This window comes from Capricornis sumatraensis, chromosome 21 (assembly GCF_032405125.1).
Source record: "Capricornis sumatraensis isolate serow.1 chromosome 21, serow.2, whole genome shotgun sequence".
In the NCBI taxonomy this organism is placed as follows: domain Eukaryota; kingdom Metazoa; phylum Chordata; class Mammalia; order Artiodactyla; family Bovidae; genus Capricornis; species Capricornis sumatraensis.
This window is the reverse complement of record NC_091089.1, coordinates 63,692,546-63,714,156: the sequence shown is the minus strand read 5'-3', so window position 1 is coordinate 63,714,156 and position 21,611 is coordinate 63,692,546. Positions and strand designations below refer to the sequence as shown.

The 21,611-nt window shown below is 45.9% G+C and overlaps 1 protein-coding gene across 1 annotated transcript in view; it reads right to left on the bottom strand.

The window, feature by feature from the left end:
* The window catches only part of PHLPP1 (PH domain and leucine rich repeat protein phosphatase 1), a 232,685-nt gene that overhangs the window by 96,464 nt on the left and 114,610 nt on the right, over positions 1 to 21,611 (bottom strand). Inside the window, exon 3 of the mRNA XM_068993677.1 lies at positions 16,464 to 16,589. Coding sequence (XP_068849778.1) covers positions 16,464 to 16,589 — 126 coding nt within the window. The remainder of the gene's footprint in view (positions 1 to 16,463; positions 16,590 to 21,611) is intronic.

The window sequence follows — 21,611 nt, the reverse complement described above, 5'->3', positions numbered from 1 at the left end:
GAGGCCTGGTGTGCTGCAATTCATGGGGTCGCAAAGAGTCGGACACGACTGAGCGACTGAACTGAGCATATTAAAGCATTACCACGGGAGGAAATCGTGCCCCTCCCTGGAAGGTGCTGACAGTGACTTAGTATAGGAGACAGGTGACACAGAGCACAGGCCATCCTGCCAGGTGCAGTGACACCCATGATCCCCGCCAACTACAGGGGTCATATCCCCGGACACATTTATGGTAAGGGCATTCAGAGCTAACTAATGTGAGACACCTTAGAGTGAACTGCAGGGCTGGAAGACAGACACTAAGGTCTACACTGAACTTAAACAAAAGCCCTTGTAAATACTGATTTAAAAACAGCACAAAGAAAAGCGCGCTCATTGGCCTTGCATTTACGTTTAATAGTAACAGCAGCATATAATCAGATTCCACTACTGCCTGTTGTAAATTTTTCAGGTCCTGTCTCCCGCGGTGTCAGTTTTGCTTCGTGTAGGTAATCTAAGTGAAATTTGCTGTACGTCTAAATGTTTATCCACATATTCAAAGTATCCCCAGCTAAATGACTCCCATGATAGCCAGAGTCCCAGGGCTACAGGGCGTGCTGGAGGCAGAAACAGCTCTGGGCACCCTGCGCTTCTCTCTCTCGTACGCTGGGAACCACGGTGCCGGTCTACGCCATGGACATGGCTTTAGGACCACTGACACAAACCTTGGCTCCTCTCGCCCCCCAAGGCTGTGGGGTTACTGTTCCAGGATCTGGGTCGATACCTCCTCACGCTCTTTATCTTCACCAAAGCTTCATGGCAAAACTTCCACTCCTTGTCTGTGATCAGTCTGACGCCCTTTTCTGTTACCAAACCCCAGCTTCACACTTCTGTGATTACAAAAGGCATCGGAACGTGGTTCTCAGGGGGGTTGGCTCTGGTTCCATCATCCCGAGCTGAGAGAGCCTGAGTGCCCCACTGAGTTCTCTAAACTCCGGTTTTGTCCCCTGCTTCACAGGCATTAAGATGACACCTCCGTCTACATAGCTGGCTCAGAGACAGCACTCCATAATTGGTGACTGCTATGCCTACTTCCAAACACGTCTCACACTCACCAGAACCCACATTCTCCTGATGCTGAAAAAGGTACTCAGGAGTAAATCTGCATGACAAACACTGTTGAGGGCACCTTTGAGGTTGGAAAGGACCTATGAAAGCTAAGGGGACTGTGGGACGGAAAAGGGCTGGCAGGGCTCAACTCAAAAGATTTTACAAACTCAGTCTGAGTTCACGTTTCAGCAATTTCATCTTCCTTTGAATTTTCACCCTTAAGTAAGAAAAAGAAAATCTCAAACAGGGCCAGGTCACCCACGCAATCAAATGATGTGAAAAAAAGGCCAGAATTTAATGGGCCTGTAAAGCCGGTGCAAACATGCCACGGCCACACAAGATTCCCTGGCAGAACCCATTTATGGGAAGTAAGGTTGAAAAGATTACTCGGACTCATCCATCCAGGTGCAAGCCTGTGGTGAGGATGTGATGGCGTGTCAGGCCTTCCATTTCCCGAGGGGTGGCCCGAGTGACAGCACCTCGGGAGGATGGCACGTACGGTCTGTCGCCAGTGCTTCGTTCAGTCACTTCGCTGGGTCTGACTCTCTGCGACCTGTGGACTGCGGCCCGCCAGGCTCCTCTGTCCATGGGATTCTCCAGGCAAGAATACTGGCGTGCGTTGCCGTTTCCTTCTGCAGGGGTCTTCCCAAGCAACACACTCTGACACGAGTTTCAGCAATCGTCCGGGCACTGGCACAGAGCTGGGCCTCGGGCGCCACAGGAGGCCCCCAGAGGCCCCACCGGCCAAGCTCAGGTTGGAGCTCACTGGGCAATCTGTGCTTCTGCCTGCCCCAAATCCTTTCCCACTTCTTCCCGTAACAAGCCTTCAGCTGCACGAGATCCCAGTGGGAGCTGCAGAGCACGCTGCTCCAGGGGCGGGAGGCGTGTGCTCGCAGCTCCAGCCATCCGAGCTGCACTGCTGAGCCCACAAGCTGATCCAGCTGGGACTGGCATGTGACCTCACCCAGGCTAATCCAAGGCCTTCTCTGGGATACGTATTCTGAACCCGCAAGAGCGAGCGAGCCTGCCACTCAGAGCTGCAGTTAAAATGGCTGGACTAGATTTGTGTGCATCAACCTGGACTCATTAAAAACCCAAGCCCCAAATAAACAAATAACGCAGGCTGTACAATTTCACATATAATGTTATGCATGAAAAAATTCTAACACACATGATGATTCCATGTATTATGCATGAATAGTTGTATGTGAGTAAAGCTACACGCCACACAGTGGTCAGTCCCAGGTGGCTTAGATGGTAAAGAATCCACCTGCAATGCGGGAGACCTGGGTTCAGTCCCTGGGTTGGGAAGATCCTCTGGAGAAGGGAAAGGCTACCCCACTCCAGTGTTCTTGCCTGGAGAATCCCATGGACAGAGGAGCCTGGCAGGCTACAGTCCACGGGGTCACAAAGAGCTGGACACGACTGGGCAACTAAGCACGGCACATACAGTGGTCGTGTCAGATTAATGCCAGTGACTGCCTCTAGGGAAGCAGGGAGGGAAATGAGAGTAGGAATGGAAAGACAGGGATCTGGAACGTGTCTGTTCATTCACTGCGCCATAAGGACGGAAAGTAGGAGGAGCTGTGTCTTCCCAGGTGGCACCAGTGGTGAAGAGCCCGTCTGCCAGTGCAGGAGACGCAAGAGACGCGGGTTCCATCCCTGGAGGAGGGCATGGCAGCCCACTCCAGTGTTCTTGCCTGGAGAATCCCACGGGCAGAGGAGCCTGGCGGGCTACAGTCCATGGGGTCACAAAGAGCTGGATACGACTGAAGCAACTTAGCACGCACACATGTCAGAGTGTTAGACAACCAGGAATTGTCATATTAGTCTTTGTGCTCTTCCGTGTCCGTGCGTTTAACTGAGAAAAAAGCAATGTAATCTCGATATAAAGACTTCAGTGAAAAGGTAAGGAGATCCTGCAGCTCCTTTGAGGTCACTGTAAAGACTCCGGCTTCAGCAAAATGGGCGGTCGTGCAAAGGTTCCAAGAAGAGTCTCTGTCTGACTGTTGGGCTCACAGAGGGGGACTGCCCCGCGCTGAGTGCGGCCCTCGGGAGCGCTTCCTGGGACGACGACACGGTGCTGCTTCACCGCCCTCGTCTCTCACCAGCCATCGACCTGGCCGGGGCGTTCCTCCTACAGCGACTGCTCTGCAGAGGACACGTTCCCTTTTGGCTGAAGCATCAGGCTGAATAAACACTCTCCCTGGACAACTACAAGATAATGATTAAATGTCAAGTCGGATTTGATTTCTTTCCTCATTCTGGATCGCAAGCCTGTTCCTGCTGGAAGCCAGGGGGAGGACGGCTCAGGGCAAAAGCCCAGCAAGCAAGGGGCCTGTGGGGGTCACGGCGGAACACGGGGAGGTGAAGAGCAGAAACCAGACATGTCCTGATGGCAGAGGGCGGCCAAGACGACCACGAGAACCGAACCGCGAGCGGCACCTCTGCCCTGTGCCAGGCCCTGCAATAAAGGAGATTCAAGGGCTTCCCCCTGGATCAGCCTGGGCAGGTAAGGCCGCCATCACAAAGAGGTTTCACACAACTCCCAAATGAGAGCACTACCGGCAGGCCTAAGCACAGAGGCTGTAACCTGCCTCCACAGCGCCTGTCAAATCTAAGACCCTCCTCAAGGCAGGAAATGGAGGAAAGGAGGGAGCCACCTCTATGCCCCTCACGGCAAGCAGCCTCTTACTGTGGCTGTTGTTCAGTTGCTCAGTCGTGTCCAGCCCTTTGCAACCCCATGGACTGCAGCACGCCAGGCCTCCCGGAGCCTGCGATGAGCTCCACCAACTCCCGGAGCCCAGCCAAACTCATGTCCCTTGAGTCGGTGATGCCACCCAACCATCTCATCCTCTGATGTCCCCTTCTTCTCTGCCTTCAATCTTTCCCAGCATCAGGGTCTTTTCAAATGAGTCAGCTCTTCGCATCAGGTGGCGAAAGTATTGGAGTTTCAGCTTCAGCATCAGTCCTTCCAATGAACACTCAGGACTGATCTCCTTTGGGATGGACTGGTTGGATCTCCTTGCAGTCCAAGGGACTCTCAAGAGTCTTCTCCAACACCACAGTTCAAAAGCATCAAGTCTTCGGCACTCAACCTTCTTTATGGTCCAACTCTCACATCCATGACTACTGGAAAAACCATAGGTTTGACTGTGTGGACCTTTGTTGGCAGTGTGATGTCTCTGCTTTTTAATATGCTGTCTAGGTTTGTCATAGCTTTCCTTCCAAGGAGCAGGGGTCTTTTAATTTCGTCTTCACAGTAACTCAGCACAGTAAGGACTGATCTCCACTTCAAAGACGAAAGTTAAAGGGTCTGCCCAAGGCCACATGGTGAAGGCCCAGCCACACAGAGTCTGAATGACAGCCTCAAGTTCAAGTCCTACCCAGAGGGAGGCTCCTGTAACTGCCACGGTCCAATCCTAACAGAGCCCTCAGTTCAGTTCAGTTCAGTCGCTCAGTTGTGTCCGACTCTTTGCAACCCCATGAATCACAGCACGCCAGGCCCCCTGTCCATCACCAACTCCCAGAGTTCACTCAGACTCATGTCCATCGAGTCAGTGATGCCATCCAGCCATCTCATCCTCTGTCATCCCCTTCTCCTCCCAGAGCCCTCAGCCCAGAGCAAAGATGGTTTGATGTCATTCCTCATAGACCATGAGTGAACCACATGTGAACGGAGTCAGGTTTCAGAAGATCAGTTCAAGTCACCATGGCTTGGGAAATCAGTGCTAGTTTGTATTAAAAATGACCAAAAAATGTGAGGCTAATAATTTAGAGTCAGTAAATCAAATGAGATATTTTCCCCCATGAGCCTACACATGTTGGGAGATACATTAAAAAGCACATGAATCCCAACCATAGCTTCCCAGTAGTAAAAGAATCCACCTGCCAGTGCAGGAGATGCACGGGACATGGGTTTGATCCCTGAGTCAGGAAGATCCTCTGCAGAAGGAAATGGCAACCCACTTCAGCATTCTCGCCATGGACAGAGGAGCCCAGCGGACACGGCCCATGGGGCTGCAAAGAACTGGACGCGACTGAGTGTGCACACCCGGCCCAGCCACTGGCTCAAGAAGTCGTCTTTCCCAGCTTGAGGGCTGGAACATATAAACACATATGAACGAAAAGCTCACTAGGCCCTCAAACTATTTCCCCAAAGAACACTGCAGACTAACCATAAAGAATGGTAATATGAACAACAAACTTTCCAGACTATCTACCAGGCTTCTACACAACTCTACCATCCCACTCAGCTGGACCCTTTCCTCGGTCGACTCTCTGCCAGCTGTTAGGAGCCCTGCATCAGCGATCTCTGCTCTGAGTCTGGTGGGCTATGTTTCTCAACCAGTGCCTCTCTCCTAGCCCTAAGCCATCCCCTCTCTGTGCTTCGGAAACCATCATCTTCCTTTTGCAACAGGCCTGCACTCTACGTCACTCACATCATTCCTACCATTCACTTAGTGGGCAGTCATCTTCCATAAGCAAGGGAAAGTTCAGAATGACAACCAGATGATTTTTTTTTTTTTTTGTCCCCACTATAGTGAAATACTGTTTATCCTTATTATGTGCAAAGCAGGCTCAAAATTAAACAAAATGATTCTGAAAGGCTTGGTTGAAACAGCTGAAACAGCATAAATAATTCCGCTGTGCAAAGTAAAATATTGCTGTAAACTGACTTTATGAGTCATTAATTGCTCTGGCCTAGCCTTCAGTGGTTTGGGAAATTATGCCCTGGCTATAGGGAGAGTCTCTGGGGAGTTTACTAAGTTTCTGTAAAAAATTCTTAACCTCAATTTAGTTGGTTTTAATTCTTACCCCACTCCCCGCTTCCAGATGCTTTGGGAAGGCATAAGCATGTAGGAGAACATGAATTTATGGTAGGGTTTATTCATCTTTACTAGCTAAGTACTCTAACAACTTACTTTTAATTTTATCCTCATCAATAAAAGTTTTGTAATACTTGATATCAGAGATTTTCTCATTTTAATAAACTTTAAACTGTCACTGCTCCAAAACATGAAATAATTTCTTTAAAAAAAAAATTCTACAAACATACGTAATGCCTTGATTCCAGACCTTTTCACGATGACCTCTCATTTCTTGAACCTGCATTCATTATCATTTCATAAAATCTGCTTAACAGCAGATGCAGAAAACCTTCCTATAAAATTAATTACAATATATACATTAATAATGTCCTCATACGGGCATATCAAACTACCGATTTTGGATTTATTAAGTTCTACCTGAAGTTCTGATATTTTATTATTTCTTTAGGCGTCCCTGGTGGTTCAGACGGTAAACAGTCAGCCTGCAATGCAGGAAACCCAGGTTTGATCCCTGCATTGGGAATTATGTCTTAGCCTTAAATGAGTAAATGATATGAAACAGCTAAAAATCCAAGAAATAAAATACACAAATTTACACAGTATTCTAAACCACCAGACGTAATCAAATAAATGAAGACAAAGAGGATGTGGAGAGGCCGTCACAGCCAAGCACAAAGGAGAGCGGGAGCTCTGGCGGGCGAGAGTGTTCCCAGAGCGGCTGTGAGTTTCAAGAGTAGGCTCACTGAGACTGTAAGGGACCTGTTAAAACATAGTTATGAGACCAAAGAATAAAGCAGTACAGAGAGCGGCAGGCTGGAAAAGGAAAGAAGGAAGGAGAGAGAGAGAGAAAGACAGAAGAGAAGTGTTAGACAGATGACCGACTGACGGGTAAGCAGACAAACAGGAGTCCCTGCAAGAGGACCAGGGGTGACAAGGAAGCCGGGCTCCCCGGGGGCGCGGCACTAAAGGGCCCGCCCGCAACGCAGGAGACGCCGGGGATGCGGGCTCGGTCCCTGAGTGGGAAAGAGCCTCTGGAGGAAGAAATGGCAACCACTCCAGTATTCTTGCCTGGAGAATCCCATAGACGGAGGAGCCTGGCGGGCTACAGTCCACAGCGTCACAAGGAGTTGGGCAGGAGTGAAGTGACTAAGCACGCATAACAGTAAGGAGCGCCAACACTGCAAAATTCAGGCCTAGAGTTCCTGCTAGGCGTCCCGAGCTCTCTGCCAGGCGAGTGAAGGGGAGGCTGCCCCGCCAGCGTGGCACCACCTGCCTCTAGGAAGCAACCCTGGACTGGTTGCCTTCAGAGCGCAGGCCCCTTGAGGGCACAGATGCCCAGCAAGCATAAACCAAGAAGGCACGCGCAGCAGTGCAGAGGGGCAGAGGGCACAGACCTCGAGCCCCCGGCTGTCCAGCGCTGACGGTCCCCTCTCGGGACAAGACGGACAGGTCCTCGCAGGCCCCGGTGCGGACTGGCACTGCACCCCCAGGAGCAGGCAGAGCCGCGGGACACGTCCCAGGAGCACGTGGGATGGTGGAAGCCAGACGAGCAGGCCTGGAGCCTCGCCCTCTTGGAGCCACACGCACGGTGAGAGGCTCGGAGAAGGTCCCCAAGGCCTCCGGCATTGCTCATCGGGTCTCCAGGCCAAGAGTGGCCTCCTTTACACATACAGAAATCCCATTGTGTTTCTCGGTAAGAACAGGAAAATAGGACTCGGCTTGGAGGGAGATCAAATCTGAACTCAGAGTTCCTTCCTCATTTCCTTATTGGCAGAATACATGTAAACAAGCTCCTTAGAATGGGACCACTGGAGAGCCTCTGAGCGCTTCCCCAAGGGGCCGCTCCTCCACAAAAGACGGGGGGAAGATCGCTAACCCCAAAAGTCTTACATTTGAGCTTTCTATTATAAGAAATAACATAAATTCACATTAAACAGAAATATTTCTCAAGAGCCTAGAAACAAGCTACTTGGTTTTCTATTTAAAATACAAATTATACAAACACCTCAATGTTTAAGTTCCAGTCTAACATACAAGGTCTGGTATGTTTAACCTAGAGAGTTCACTGGTATTTTTTTCAATTATTCTAGTATTCCTTACTTGATAAAATAAATCAGACCAGTGGGTAGAAGGATTTAACTCTTCAGAATAGTTGCAGATAATCCAATACTCTGGGTTACAAACACTGGCGTCTTCCAAGGTAAGTAAATATATCATGGAAGTTAAATACCTAAGACTCCATGTATTTATTTGGAGGGGGGGCTTCTCAGGGGGCGCTACTGGTAAAGAACCCGCCTGCCAACGCAGGAGACATGAGATGCAGGTTCGGTCCCTGGGTCAGGAAGATCCCCTGGAGGAGGGCACGGCAACCCACTCCAGTGTTCTAGCCTGGAGAATCCCATGGACAGAGGAGCCTGGTGGGCTGCAGTCACAGAGAGTCAGACACAACCGAAGTGCCCTGGTTCATGTGGACAGACACCATGTATTTTCACACTGGTCTAACACTCAGATGAAAGTGACTGCACTCCAAAATATAATATGACCAGATGCAGAGATCTGGTCAACCATGTATGATAAGTTCTTGACGCAGCCAGACTTGACTGGTTTTGGAAGAGGTAGACAAGAGCAGTGCCCTCAACACCGACACTGATTTGAGCTGCCCTGGGTGACTCAGAAGGCACCTCAGACTTCCTAAGTCCCTCCTGGTCACCCTTTAGGAAGGCCAGTGGTCCACGCAGTGACGGTGCTCAGATGCCCTCAGCAGCACCACAGACTGCCTGTAAGCCACCTTCTGCTCCACTACTGAGCAGCCCACAGGCTACCGGCAGCCGTGCACACGAAGCCCTGAGCCTTCCCTTCTATATTGTCAGCCAATAAATCTCAGCTGCTATTTGAAGTGTGGTTTGTTTCGTCCCTTCATGTGGCTGCAGAACACTGGAAGCAAACCAGAAGGAAAGGAGCAAGGCAGCAGAACCCCCTGCACAGAGCACGCTGGGCACCTCACCGGCCACGTCTGAGAGGCGATGAGGACATCTCCTCGAGGGCGCTTTCCTTCAGCTCAAAAGCCCGGCCCTGTACACTGTCATGAGCACCTGCCCCGCAGGGGTACTGCGGAGCACCCAGAACAGACCCTGGCACATAGGAGAAAGTTACAAGCGTCAGTTACCACTATTTGTTGTCACTACTACATCAATTCACTGGCTAAATGATTTTATTATTAACACAATGTACCTATTAACAATTTGGCATTGGGGAGAAACAAAGAGTCTTTTGATTTTGCTGCTGACCTCATGAACGAATAACTCACTCACTCATTTTGCAATAACGTCTGAAGAATGGTAAACAGCGGGCACATCCTCTGTGCTCATCGGATGGTATGGCAAGTCTATCAGGAAACTGCAGAGTACCCAAAGGAAAACCAAGAGCAGGAGTCTGGGAGCCAAGTGATGAGGGAATTCCTGCAATTATCAGAGATGCTCCTCCTAGAAGTGGATTGCCAAGGCGTGGGGGAAGGCATAGAAACTCAAACAGTCAAGAGGTCGTCAAACAGAAGGACTGCAGTGCTTACCTTGCGTTAAGCCAGAGCAGTGAGCCAAGCGCACAGGGATGAAGACCTCAGCTCACTTCTAAGAAGGGACTATCTTGTGAGACACCACAGGTGTCTGAAAGGCAGTAGCCCTTTTTTATTTAGGGGGGAAGTCAGTCTGGAAGTCCACAAGGTCCTTCTCAAATCTTAAATGCTAGGTCACTCAACTAAGAGACAGTTGATGATGACTAGAACCTCAGGTAAAAAACACTTTAAACAAATAAAGTGGCAAGAGACAGTCTTATTTCTCAGTCCGTCCCCTGGCCTCACTGCGAGGCACGTAGGATCTTACTTCCTGATGGGAACCCCAGCCCTGCAGCGGGAGCCAGTGGTCTTAATCACTGGGCTGCCAGGGAAGGCCCAAGACCACTCTGGAAGAAAATGCCGAATAACTGTTAAGGCAATTATTCCAGAAAACTACAAGGAACATTATGTTTTTGGCAACTACTTCCCAATCTTAAAATCACATACTGTTACTTTAAAACATGGCTGTAAGTTCCTTTCTTAAAACCTAGACTGTATTTTATTAAAGATTAACAACAACATACCACTAAAACACACATGAGCAATACATTTCTCCCATCTGCTGAAGTCTGGATGAGAAGTGGAGCCTGGAAGCATGCCTGGCACAGAGAAAGGGTGGGGCGAGTACCCTCGCATTCCCCCTCAGTACTCTCACCCGCCAGCCCTAAACAGGTGTGGAGAGACCAGCAGAGGCAGGGCAGGGGGCCGGGAGGAGGGAGAGAGACGCTGGGCGAGCCTCACGCGGAAGCACATGAGGAGCGCCACCTCCCCAAGACGGGGCTCGGCCAGGATACGGTAAGAAACAAGCTCTTTTCCATCAGCACAAAGGCAGATTGAAAAGCTGTGAAGAAAAGAGAATTAAGTAATTTTAAATGGAAATGACTTAGAATGAAGGAAAAACCCCTTCTTTAGAGATATATTAACTAGGATTTCAGAACCAATAGTTACCACAGTGGGGGAGATTAGCGATGTGCAAACAAGATGAACTGTCATAACTGCAAAGAGATCATTTTATTTTCACTAATCAGTCTTATATATTACAAAAACAAAACTTAACGTAATCCCAAATACTTTATCATTAGTTTAAATTCAAAGACGAATTTCTAAGCTCCCTAATTTCATAACTGCTATTTATATCTATAACAAGGAAGGATTCCACAGTATGAATTTTTGTGGAACAAATCCATTACCATCTCGGAAAATTTAGTTAAACTAGTGGGTAACATCGTCGAGTTTTCCCAGGAAAATAGAATGAGCGCGCAGGAAAGCACCCAGACCGGAAGCACTTCCTCCTGTGCGCTTCCCTGCTCCCCTCCACGCCGCGCACTGACGTCACATTGACGTTGCACTGACGTCACACGGTGCGCAGCTGCGCCTGCAGGCGTCTCCTCTCCCTGAAATGTGCTTCCGCTCTGCCTCCAGGTGAACCTTCCCTCCTCAGGACTCTGCCTGCGCATCACCTCCTCAATGCTTCCTGTCCCTAAACACTAGATACACTGCATTTCCAAATTTTCCTCATACCTCACTACAGAATTGATACAAAAGCAATATTCTAGATATAGGGGTGACATTTCATGAACTAACATCCATGCCCCTCAGACCCTCCATTCTACTTCAGATTCTATCAGAGACACAGACTGCCAGGATCAAATGACCGTGATCCTTTATCTAAGCAACGGGTACAAAATGTGAAGGAGGCGTTTCCCATAAAAGTCCTGTGAAGCCCTTGGCGTCTTAGCAGAACAGGGTTGAGAGTGCAACGTCTTACCCTTATAACCCCAATGTACCCAACTACAGCACACCCTGACCCGCCAAGAGACCAGCCAAGCTGACAAAACGCAGCACACTCCCTACATTACACTTCAAGCCAAGAGGCAAAATACATGTACAAGACGCTAAGTGACCTGAAAGGGTTCCTTGCAGCTGCATCAAATAACACAGACCCGCATGCTGGAAATAACCTATTACACAAGAAGTCCCTGACTCTGGTTAGTGGTGTACTCTTTGAGTAAACTCTGGACAGTAAAACACTCTTTTTAAGTACATGAAGGCAAAAGTTCGACTGTGATTGACCATACATCTTATTCTTATATAAAGGGTGACTTTACTCATCATTTCACGTGATCTTTAACTTTGCACGAGACGGGACTCTGACTGGCTTATGCTATGCATATTGAGGATGAACCGAAATATCACAGCAACTTCAACATGGTCACTTTCTATCTTTTCATTAAAAAGAGAAAATGCCAAAAATTAAAATACTATGATACTAAAAGAAAGAGAGATGAGCAGTGTGATGGCCACAGGCACGAGGTTAACTGCCGATCAACAAGGAGAGAGACCTGGGGACCAACCATGCGGCCTTACGGCCTGTGAACTCACGCCGTGGGGCCACACACAGCGCACACACCACTGCCCACAGGCCGACCTCTGTGGAAGCTGAGTCACAGGTGTGTGGGCAATTATTTCTACTTCTTAATATTTAACATTTCCTGTAATGAAAAGTTAAAAACATTTTCATGCATACTTCAATTAATTTAATTAAGTTACTTAAATACTTATTGCATGGGGTTGGGGAATACAACAAGCCCCAAATCCAAGATTTGTGCACAACATTAAACCAGTGATCTGAATCCCCTTTAATCTTCCTTGAAATCAACAAACAAACTTTCAAGTGGGACAACACAGCGCTACAGAAGTGACGAGGACGTTAAAAGTAAGTATGTCTTCAGGCAAGAGTCGCATGCAGACTCACTCTGAACAGAATTCACAGGGTTCGCCAGCATGTCTGAGACAAACCCATGCAACAAAGCGAGCCACAGGAGTGGCCAGTCAGGCCAGCTCGTCTCGAGCTGCTCGCACGTCTGACCAGAGCACCTCTGAAACTCCCTTCCTCAGCTACCCCCTCACCCCCACATCACTGCCCCCCAACCACTCTGAAACCACGCTGCACGTGAAAATATACGGGCTATTTTCAAGTATCTTTTGATATTTGATTTCTAAACTAATGGCATCCAGTCCCATCATTCCAGGGCAAATAGATGGGGAAACAGTGACAGACTTTATTTTTTTGGGCTCCAAAATCACTGCAGATGGTGATTGCAGCCATGAAGTTAAAAGACGCTTACTCCTTGGAAGAAAAGTTATGACCAACCTAGACAGCATATTCAAAAGCAGGGACATGACTTTGTCAACAAAGGTCCGTCTAGTGAAGGCTGTGGTTTTTCCAGTGGTCACGTATGGATGTGAGAGTTGGACTATAAAGAAAGCTGAGCACTGAAGAATTGATGCTTCTGAACTGTGGTGCTGGAGAAGACTCTTGAGAGTCCCTTGGACTGCAAGGAGATCCAACCAGTCCATCCTAAAGGAGATCAGTCCTGGGTGTTCATTGGAAGGACTGATGTTGAAGCTGAAACTCCAGTACTTTGGCCACTTCGTGTGAAGAGCTGACTCATGTGAAAAGACCCTGATGCTGGGAAAGATTGAGGGCAGGAGGAGAAGGGGATGACAGAGGATGACATGGCCGGATGGCATCACCAACTCAATGGACATGAATTTGAGTAAACTCTTGGAGTTGGTGATGGACAGGGAGGCCTGGTGTGGTGCGGTTCATGGGGCCACAAAGAGTTGGACACGACTGAGTGACTGAAATGTACTGAACCTAATTCCACCGTGATAAGAGAACAGAGTGTATGACTTCAACACCTTTAGGCCATGAAATTTTTGCACCTTGTTTTATGTCCCTGGAAATGTTCCAGTGTCTACTGGTTTACAGTCTACAGGAACCTGAATAGAATTTCATCCTGCTGTTGTGTGAAAACTGCATCCATCTTAATCATGTTGGACTGATTTGTGCTCGTAAGGTCTACCGCATCCTTTCTGCTGTCTGTCCATTCTATTCATTTTTGAGAGTTTGATACTGAAACTCCTACTAAGAATCTTCAGTTACCTACCTAAAAAAATAATTGTAATATATAGTGGAACTATGTGTAACTTTGTTCTGTATTTTCCAAGTCTCCTGTAAATGTGTTCTCATACTTTCATAATTAAAATAATTTTTTAAAAATATTAAAAAAAAACCTGACACATATCCATGTTGGGGAAAGAGTCCTTTTACACCGTGTACAGCAGGATGCTTGCTGACTTTCTAAAGCATGTCTGCACCGATATTTCAGGGATGCCTTTACAAGCAATACTGTGTTAGATAACCCTCCCCAAGGAGCTCTTTCCTGCACAGCATCTACCGCTAACATCCGATCCAAATGAAAAACTCTAAAGGGACAGCCTTGGGGGTTGTTTTGGCCAGCAACACTAAGTCCTAAGATGAAGTTTAAAAATAATACATATATAAGAGCCTGTCTTGGTAGAAGTCAGCTAATTAATAACCTTTTATAAATGTTCACAGAATTAAATAAAAAATTAGAACAAAGATTAACATTTTTCTTGTAGCAAAGATCTGGAAGCATCAACTGAAAATAGTTTTCATTTTAAATGAATGACCTAATTCATTTTAAATAAAAAAATCATTGAAATTCCCTTTTCTCTATCCTTCCAACCTCACGGGTGAGGATGGTCATTAAGAATCAGAAACTCAGATGTTTCTTTCCGGTGTTGGTTTGTCTCTCTTTCAGATACTTATTATTAAAATGAATCCTCATTTAAACATCAGGATATGGGTAATCCTCTCTGTGAATGTTTTGTTTCTCAGTAAGAAGAAAAGAAAAAGACACTGTTTCCATAGTAACTCCTAGCGCGACTAAACTGTGTAGCTTCCGAAGAGCTACGTGTGAGGAAGGACAGACGATGGAAAAGGGAAGCCAGAAGTAGAAGAGCCCTGTGACCGTCAGCCCGTGCCACTCCAGGTTCCCAGACACACACTACCCCAAAGGGGCCGAGTTCTCACCCTCTTCCCGCAGTCCCAACCCACGCTCCCAGGAGGCTGGGTCAAAGGAAGAGACACTATCATAGGACTGTCCTCAACATACAAAGTTTAAAGAGTGTGGCCACATTTTCCATGGGCTTAATCCCCAAGTAGGGGGTTCTCACTCTTATTCCTTCCATAATACCTAACCTCTTTAACCAGCCCCTTACAACTCATTTCCCTTTTAATTCACTAACTATAATAACTTCTAAAAATTTCAAAATGTGTATCTGGTTTTTAAGGCTGGAGAAAAGGAAGACACTGTATCTATCTAAAATCTGCATTTATTAAAATATTTGCCCTCTGTCCCCCCACCTTGACTTTTCAGAAAGAAATCTTTCTCCCTGATGTCTGCCATTCTTAATTACTTCACTCCAAAAGGCTGCTGTCGGAGCCCAGGGCAGACACAGGAGGCATGACCGTCAAATACACTGTCATGCCCTAGATTCAGTCTTGGAACAGAAGATGACACTCATGGAAAACCTGGTAAAAGATAAATAAATTCAGAGCAATGTACCGAAGTCAGTACATTACTTAGTTTTGACACATGGATCATGGTGGTATTAGATGTGTGGGAAACTGAAGGAGGACTATATGGAGACTATAGTGTTTTTGCAAATTTTCTGTAAATAGATTATTCCAACACAAAAAGTTTAGTTAAAAAAAAAATCAACATTTCCATGCAGAAAGAAATTTAAACAGCACCTTGACCAGTTTGGCATTTTATTCTGAATAGAGTGTGGGCCACTGACTTACTGCTTTGAACCCATACACCCACTTAATGTTAAAAGCACAGTATTATATAGTATTTGTCTCCTCACATTAGCAACCACAAGAGTAATTTCAAAACAATGAGACGGATGTACTGGTTGCCTCTTACATCGCATTAATCCTACAAGCATATCTGAAGGAGAAGTGTCACCTTTCCCATTTTCTCTAGTAGGGCAAGTGTCTTGTATATTTGAAAGCTTCAGCTGCGAACGAGATTGGGAGAATCTCCTCAGATCTATCAAACTAAACTCTGTCCACACCTTCTCTGAAAGGAAAAACTAACGTTCCTAAGAAAATCATTATCACCAGAGAATGCAGTTTTCCCCTGGTAATTCAAGTGCGACCAGTATTTCAGAATGATTTTCTAAACAACATTCTCTTTCTCTTAACTGCTTTACAAAGTCATTCCGTTCAAAGTTACTCACTCACTTAACAAATAATCACACCATGCAGCGGTCCGCATCACAGCGAACTTGAACGACAGACCGGGTTATGGATTCAAAACCATGGAAGCAGATTCCACTTTAGTGCTTCTGCCCCCTAGGGAGGCTCCATCATTTCATAAACACCCCAAGCAAGGCACACAGTCCTGCCATGCAGCCCACTGTACAAAATCCGACAAAGGGGACGCAAAGAGTAGCCCACACACAGCACCCGAAACACAACCACTTCTTTACCTGTCACTTTATCATGGGCTCCTGTACACACACACACACACACACAGACGCATTGGGTTTCATCAGTCAAGGTAATCTTATTCAAACAGAGGACTGTGAAGTGGTAAAAATAATTAAGACAAAAAAAGAAATTAAGTCATTCAAAAGACGTAAGTTGAAAAGGTAAAAGGGAGATGGTACAAGATTAGACTGCTTATAAGAAGAGATGGTCAGAGGAAAAGGGGAAATTGGGGACAATTTCTGGGTATTCTGCGGTTTTCTAGTTGTCCTACCCTGGGCCAGTCCCTTAAATTTCTTAACCTCATGTTCCTTCTGTATACCACTAAGATAATAATGACAGTCTACATACTGAATTCTTTTTTAAGTATAAACAAAAATGGCAAATGAACATACAAGTTTTAAAAAGCTACTTTTCGCCAAAGTGAGCTTTTCGAAAGACTGAACACTGATAACTACTGGCAGTAGTTGGAGGAAGGGAAAAAAAAAAAAGAGTGCATAACTATATTTTGCAAAGCAGAAGCAACTCTCGAGCCAGCCAGAAGCTGAACAACATCCCTGCTTACCTTGGAGACTTGCCGAAGCCACCTTAAATACTCTGCGAAAGTATCAAAACACACGCAGTACGTCTGGCTTGGAGGCCCGGAGGAGCTGAGCGCTAAGCAGTGCTGCTGCCTCTTCACTTCTTCCACCTGCGAAGACAAACAGCGGCAGCAGCGCGTCAGAACGCAGGCCCTGCGCCTGGCCCGCCGCCGCCCGCAGACAGCGACGGGCTCTGCGCTCACCCCTCGGCGCGCCCCCGCCGCCGCAAGCGCGCTTCAAGCTCGCAGCTCCCAGCCTGGCCAGCCAATCTGAATTACGAGGAACCCAAAGGGGCGTTGACCCCATCAGATCTCCCCTCAACAGTGAAGTTCTCACCTTCCTGTTTCAGGCTGGAACAGACTACCTTTCTTATCCTTCTGTGCTCTCGAGGTTCTTACCTCCTCTTAGGAGGACCTGCAGTTAAGATTTTAGTGAGGAATTTTTACTGCAGGTGGATTTTTACTTAGGGGACTTTTGTATTGCTCTGAACTACATGCCTTTGTAAAAAGAGATTTTCAAGCATGTTAAGTAAGTTTTTTTTTCTTTTAGCTTATTGTGAAATTGAGATTAACCTGAAGTAAAACCCTACCATGAGAAATTTCAAGTCCCAATAATGCAGTGATATAGTCGAATCAAATGTCTGCTCCCAATAAATGCTTCATAAGGAGAAACAGTCCAAACAATAAAGTAACATGATACTACGCAAACACCTATGTTTTACTTAAAGAATGAATGTTTTCCTATGTCTCATTTACAAAATTGACCACAAATCAAGTCACTAAGAAAATGTAAAACCATTCAAGAAGGTCAGTATCACACAAACTATGTTCTGGGACCAAAATAAAGTCAAATTAAAAATCAGTAATAAATTAAAAATCAATATTTAGAAAATTAATATACTTCTAAACAATTCACAGGTTAAAAAAAAGAAACTGCAGGCAAAATTTAGAAATTCTCAGAATTACACCATTAAAAATATTACATATTGAAATTTATGGACTGCAATAAAAAGCAGGTACACAGAGGAACTTTTATTTTAAATACTCATATTAGAAAAGAAGGCAGAAAATTAATTTAACTGGCCATGCATCTACCAAACTTAGGGGAAAAAAGTGACTCAAGCAGAAGGAGGTAATAAAATGCAGAAGTTAGTAAAATGGAGATCAAATGCACAGTAGAGAACAGTAACAAAGCGAAAGAGTAATTCTTTGAAAAGGCTAACAAAATTGAATATCAATTGATACTGATCAATGATATCAATTGAAGAAATATAGATTAATAATGAAAAGGAAAACAACATATTAAGCAGGGATTAAAGAGAGGTTATTATAAACAATTTTCTGGCAAATTTTTTGGAAAACACATTTTACTAACACTAAGTCACTCCAGGCATGCCTGCTTCGTGACACTATGGAGGTAGCCTGCAAGGCTCCTCTGTCCACGGGACGCCCTGGAATCAAGACCATGTCTCTGAGGTCTCCTGCACAGACAGGCAGGCTCTTTACCACTAGCGCCACCTGGGAAGCCCAACACCAAGTCAAGAAAACAATCAGACATACAGTTTTATTACCATTAAAATAAATTAGGACTTTTTTAATTATCAAGAAAAGATCAGGACCATATGATTTTGTAGGTAAGTTTTATAAAAAATCCAAGAAATAGAACACTGCACACCGATCCACCAAACAAGCAAAGAAATACGACGCCAGTAGAACCCAGAACAGACCAGACCAGCAACAGAAAGGGAGACGGAAGGCCAACCTTAGTCACGAACACTCATCTTGAACAAAGTGCGGCATCAGAATTCAGCAATACGGGGAAAACACATCAAGAACAAGCGCTGGGCTCACCTCAGGAAAGATGGTTCCATGCTATTGGGACTCTAAAATCATTAACCACATTAACAGACGAAAAAGGAAGCCATATGCTCACCCCCTCAGTTGCAGAAAAAGCTTTTGGTAACATTCTCCTCCCATTCATCATTCATGATAAAAACTCTGTCAGACTAAGAACACAGATAACTCACTTAAGCCAACAAAGGGTATTTATCTGAGGCGCACTTCAATGTTAACGGTGTGATATCACTCTCTTACTTTTTCTGCTCAATACTGTACTAGAGTGCTGGCCATTACAGTAAGACACAGAAATGTACTGAGGAAGAAAGAAAACTGCCATTATCTGAATATGAAATGATTAGCTACACAGCAAACATGAAAAAGTCCACAGACTTAAGAAAAATAAGAAAATTTAGTTAAGGTGACTGGATATAAGATTAATACTCAAAAATCAACCACATTTCTATACACCAAAAAGAAAATCAGTTCAGTTCAGTCGCTGAGTCGTGTCCGACTCTTTGCGACCCCATGAACCACAGCACGCCAGGCCTCCTGTCCATCACCATCTCCCGGAGTTCACTCAGACTCACGTCCTTCGAGTCGGTGATGCCATCCAGCCATCTCATCCTCTGTCGTCCCCTTCTCCTCCTGCCCCCAATCCCTCCCAGCATCAGAGTCTTTTCCAATGAGTCAACTCTTCACATCAGGTGGCCAAAGTACTGGAGCTTCAGCTTTAGCATCATTCCTTCCAAAGAACACCTAGGGCTGATCTCCTTCAGAATGGACTGGTTGGATCTCCTTGCAGTCCAAGGGACTCTCAAGAGTCTTCTCCAACACCACAGTTCAAAAGCATCAATTCTTCGGCGCTCAGCCTTCTTCACAGTCCAACTCTCACATCCATACATGACCACAGGAAAATCCATAACCTTGACTAGACGGACCTTAGTCAGCAAAGTAATGTCTCTGCTTTTGAATATACTATCTAGGTTGGTCATAACTTTTCTTCCAAGGAGTAAGCGTCTTTTAATTTCAGGGCTGCAGTCACCATCTGCAGTGATTTTGGAGCCCCAAAAAATAAAGTCTGACACTGTTTCCCCATCTATTTCCCATGAAATGATGGGATCGGATGCCATGATCTTCATTTTCTGAATGTTGAGCTTTAAGCCAACTTTTTCACTCTCCTCTTTCACTTTCATCAAGAGGCTTTTTAGTTCCTCTTCACTTTCTGCCATAAGGGTAGTGTCATCTGCATATCTGAGGGTATTGATATTTCTCCCGGCAATCTTGATTCCAGCTTGTGTTTCTTCCAGTCCAGCATTTTTCATGATGTACTCTGCATAGAAGTTAAATAAGCAGGGTGACAATACACAGCTTTGACGTACTCCTTTTCCTATTTGGAACCAGTCTGTTGTTCCATGTCCAGTTCTAACTGTTGCTTCCTGACCTGCATACTGGTATTCCCATCTCTTTCAGAATTTTCCACAGTTTATTGTGATCCACACAGTCAAAGGCTTTGGCATAGTGAATAAAGCAGAAATAGATGTTTTCTTGAACTCTCTTGCCTTTTCCATGATCCGGCGGATGTTGGCAATTTGATCTCTGGTTCCTCTGCCTTTTCTAAAACCAGCTTGAACATCAGGGAGTTCACAGTTCACGTATTGCTGAAGTCTGGCTTGGAGAATTTTGAGCATGAATTTACTAGCATGTGAGATGAGTGCAATTGTGCAGTAGTTTGAGCATTCTTTGGCATTGCCTTTCTTTGGGATTTCAATGAAAACTGACCTTTTCCAGTCCTGTGGCCACTGCTGAGTTTTCCAAACTTGCTGGCATATTGAGTGCAGCACTTTCACAGCGTCATCTTTCAGGATTTGAAAGAGCTCAACTGGAATTCCATCACCTCCACTAGCTTTGTTCGTAGTGATGCTTTCTAAGGCCCACTTGACTTCACATTCCAAGATGTCTGGCTCTAGATTAGTGATCACATCATCATGATTATCTGGGTCGTGAAGAAAATATAATTTTTAAAAAATGCTATTTAAACTAATCTGTATTGAGAGAAATCAGTCTGTTTTTTGGGAATGGGTAGGAGTGAGCAGATGGAGAAGGTAATGGCACCCCACTCCAGTACCCTTGCCTGGAAAATCCCATGGATGGAGGAGCCTGGTGGGCTGCAGTCCATGGGGTTGCTAAGAGTTGGACACGACTGAGTGACTTCACTTTCACTTTTCACTTTCATGCATTGGAGAAGGAAATGGCAATCCACTCTAGTGTTCTTGCCTGGAGAATCCCAGGGAGGAGCGAGCCTGGTGGGCTGCCGTCTATGGGGTCCCACAGAGTCGGACACAACTGAAGCAACTTCGCAGCAGCAGGAGTGAGCAGAAAAGCAGGATAGGAGGGTACAAAGGAGCATGTTTTTGTTATCAAAATGTACTGTTGTGTATCAGTCACACCTTAATAAAGTTTGGTGACAACAGAGAGAAACAGGAACACTTGTACACCAATGTGAGTATGAAATGGTGCAGCAACCTTGGAAATCAACTGGGTATCACCTTGTAAGAGTAAGCGTGCATATGAGCCCTACAGCCCAGCGGCTGCATTCTTAAGAGCAGTATTTCTCAAGGCAGGCATCACAGAATTTTGGGTTGAAGAGTTTTTGTGTACACTGTGCAAGACTGTTTAGTACTTCTGTGTGACATTTTACTCTGAGTCCCTGCACTTTAAATGCCAATAGTGTCCCCTTGCAGCAAAAGATACTAGTATTAACCAAGCACACCATCTATTTTTCCCAGAGTCTTGGCAATTCGGGTGGACTCATGCGGCTAGTTCCGGCCAGTAAGCCAGGGGCAGAAGCTCTGTGTGCCACTTCCCCAACAAGAGCCAGCGAGTGACTCTACAGGTCCCTCTTCCCCTGCCTAAGCAGCGAAGGAAGCCACATGTCACACCACGGTAAGAGACAGGGCCTCCATCAGGCTGAGTCCCCACACAATCATTTGAAAGAAGAAATCTCTGCCATCCCACACTGGACAAATAATGTGGGTGAGAAGTAACTGTTGGCATTGAGATCTGGGTGTTTTGTTACCACAGCATAACTAAGCTTATATCAACAGAGTATCCATCGATTTGACAATCAAAACGCTTGTACCTATTACCAAATGTCCCTTCAGCCACAGCAGCAAGAGTTCAGAACTGCTGCTCTAGAAAACTGCTTGTATACCAGGAGGCATATCAAAATAAGACCATCTCAGGAGAATTTTCCATAACAAACTAGAAGCAACCCAAACATCCATCAACAGGAAA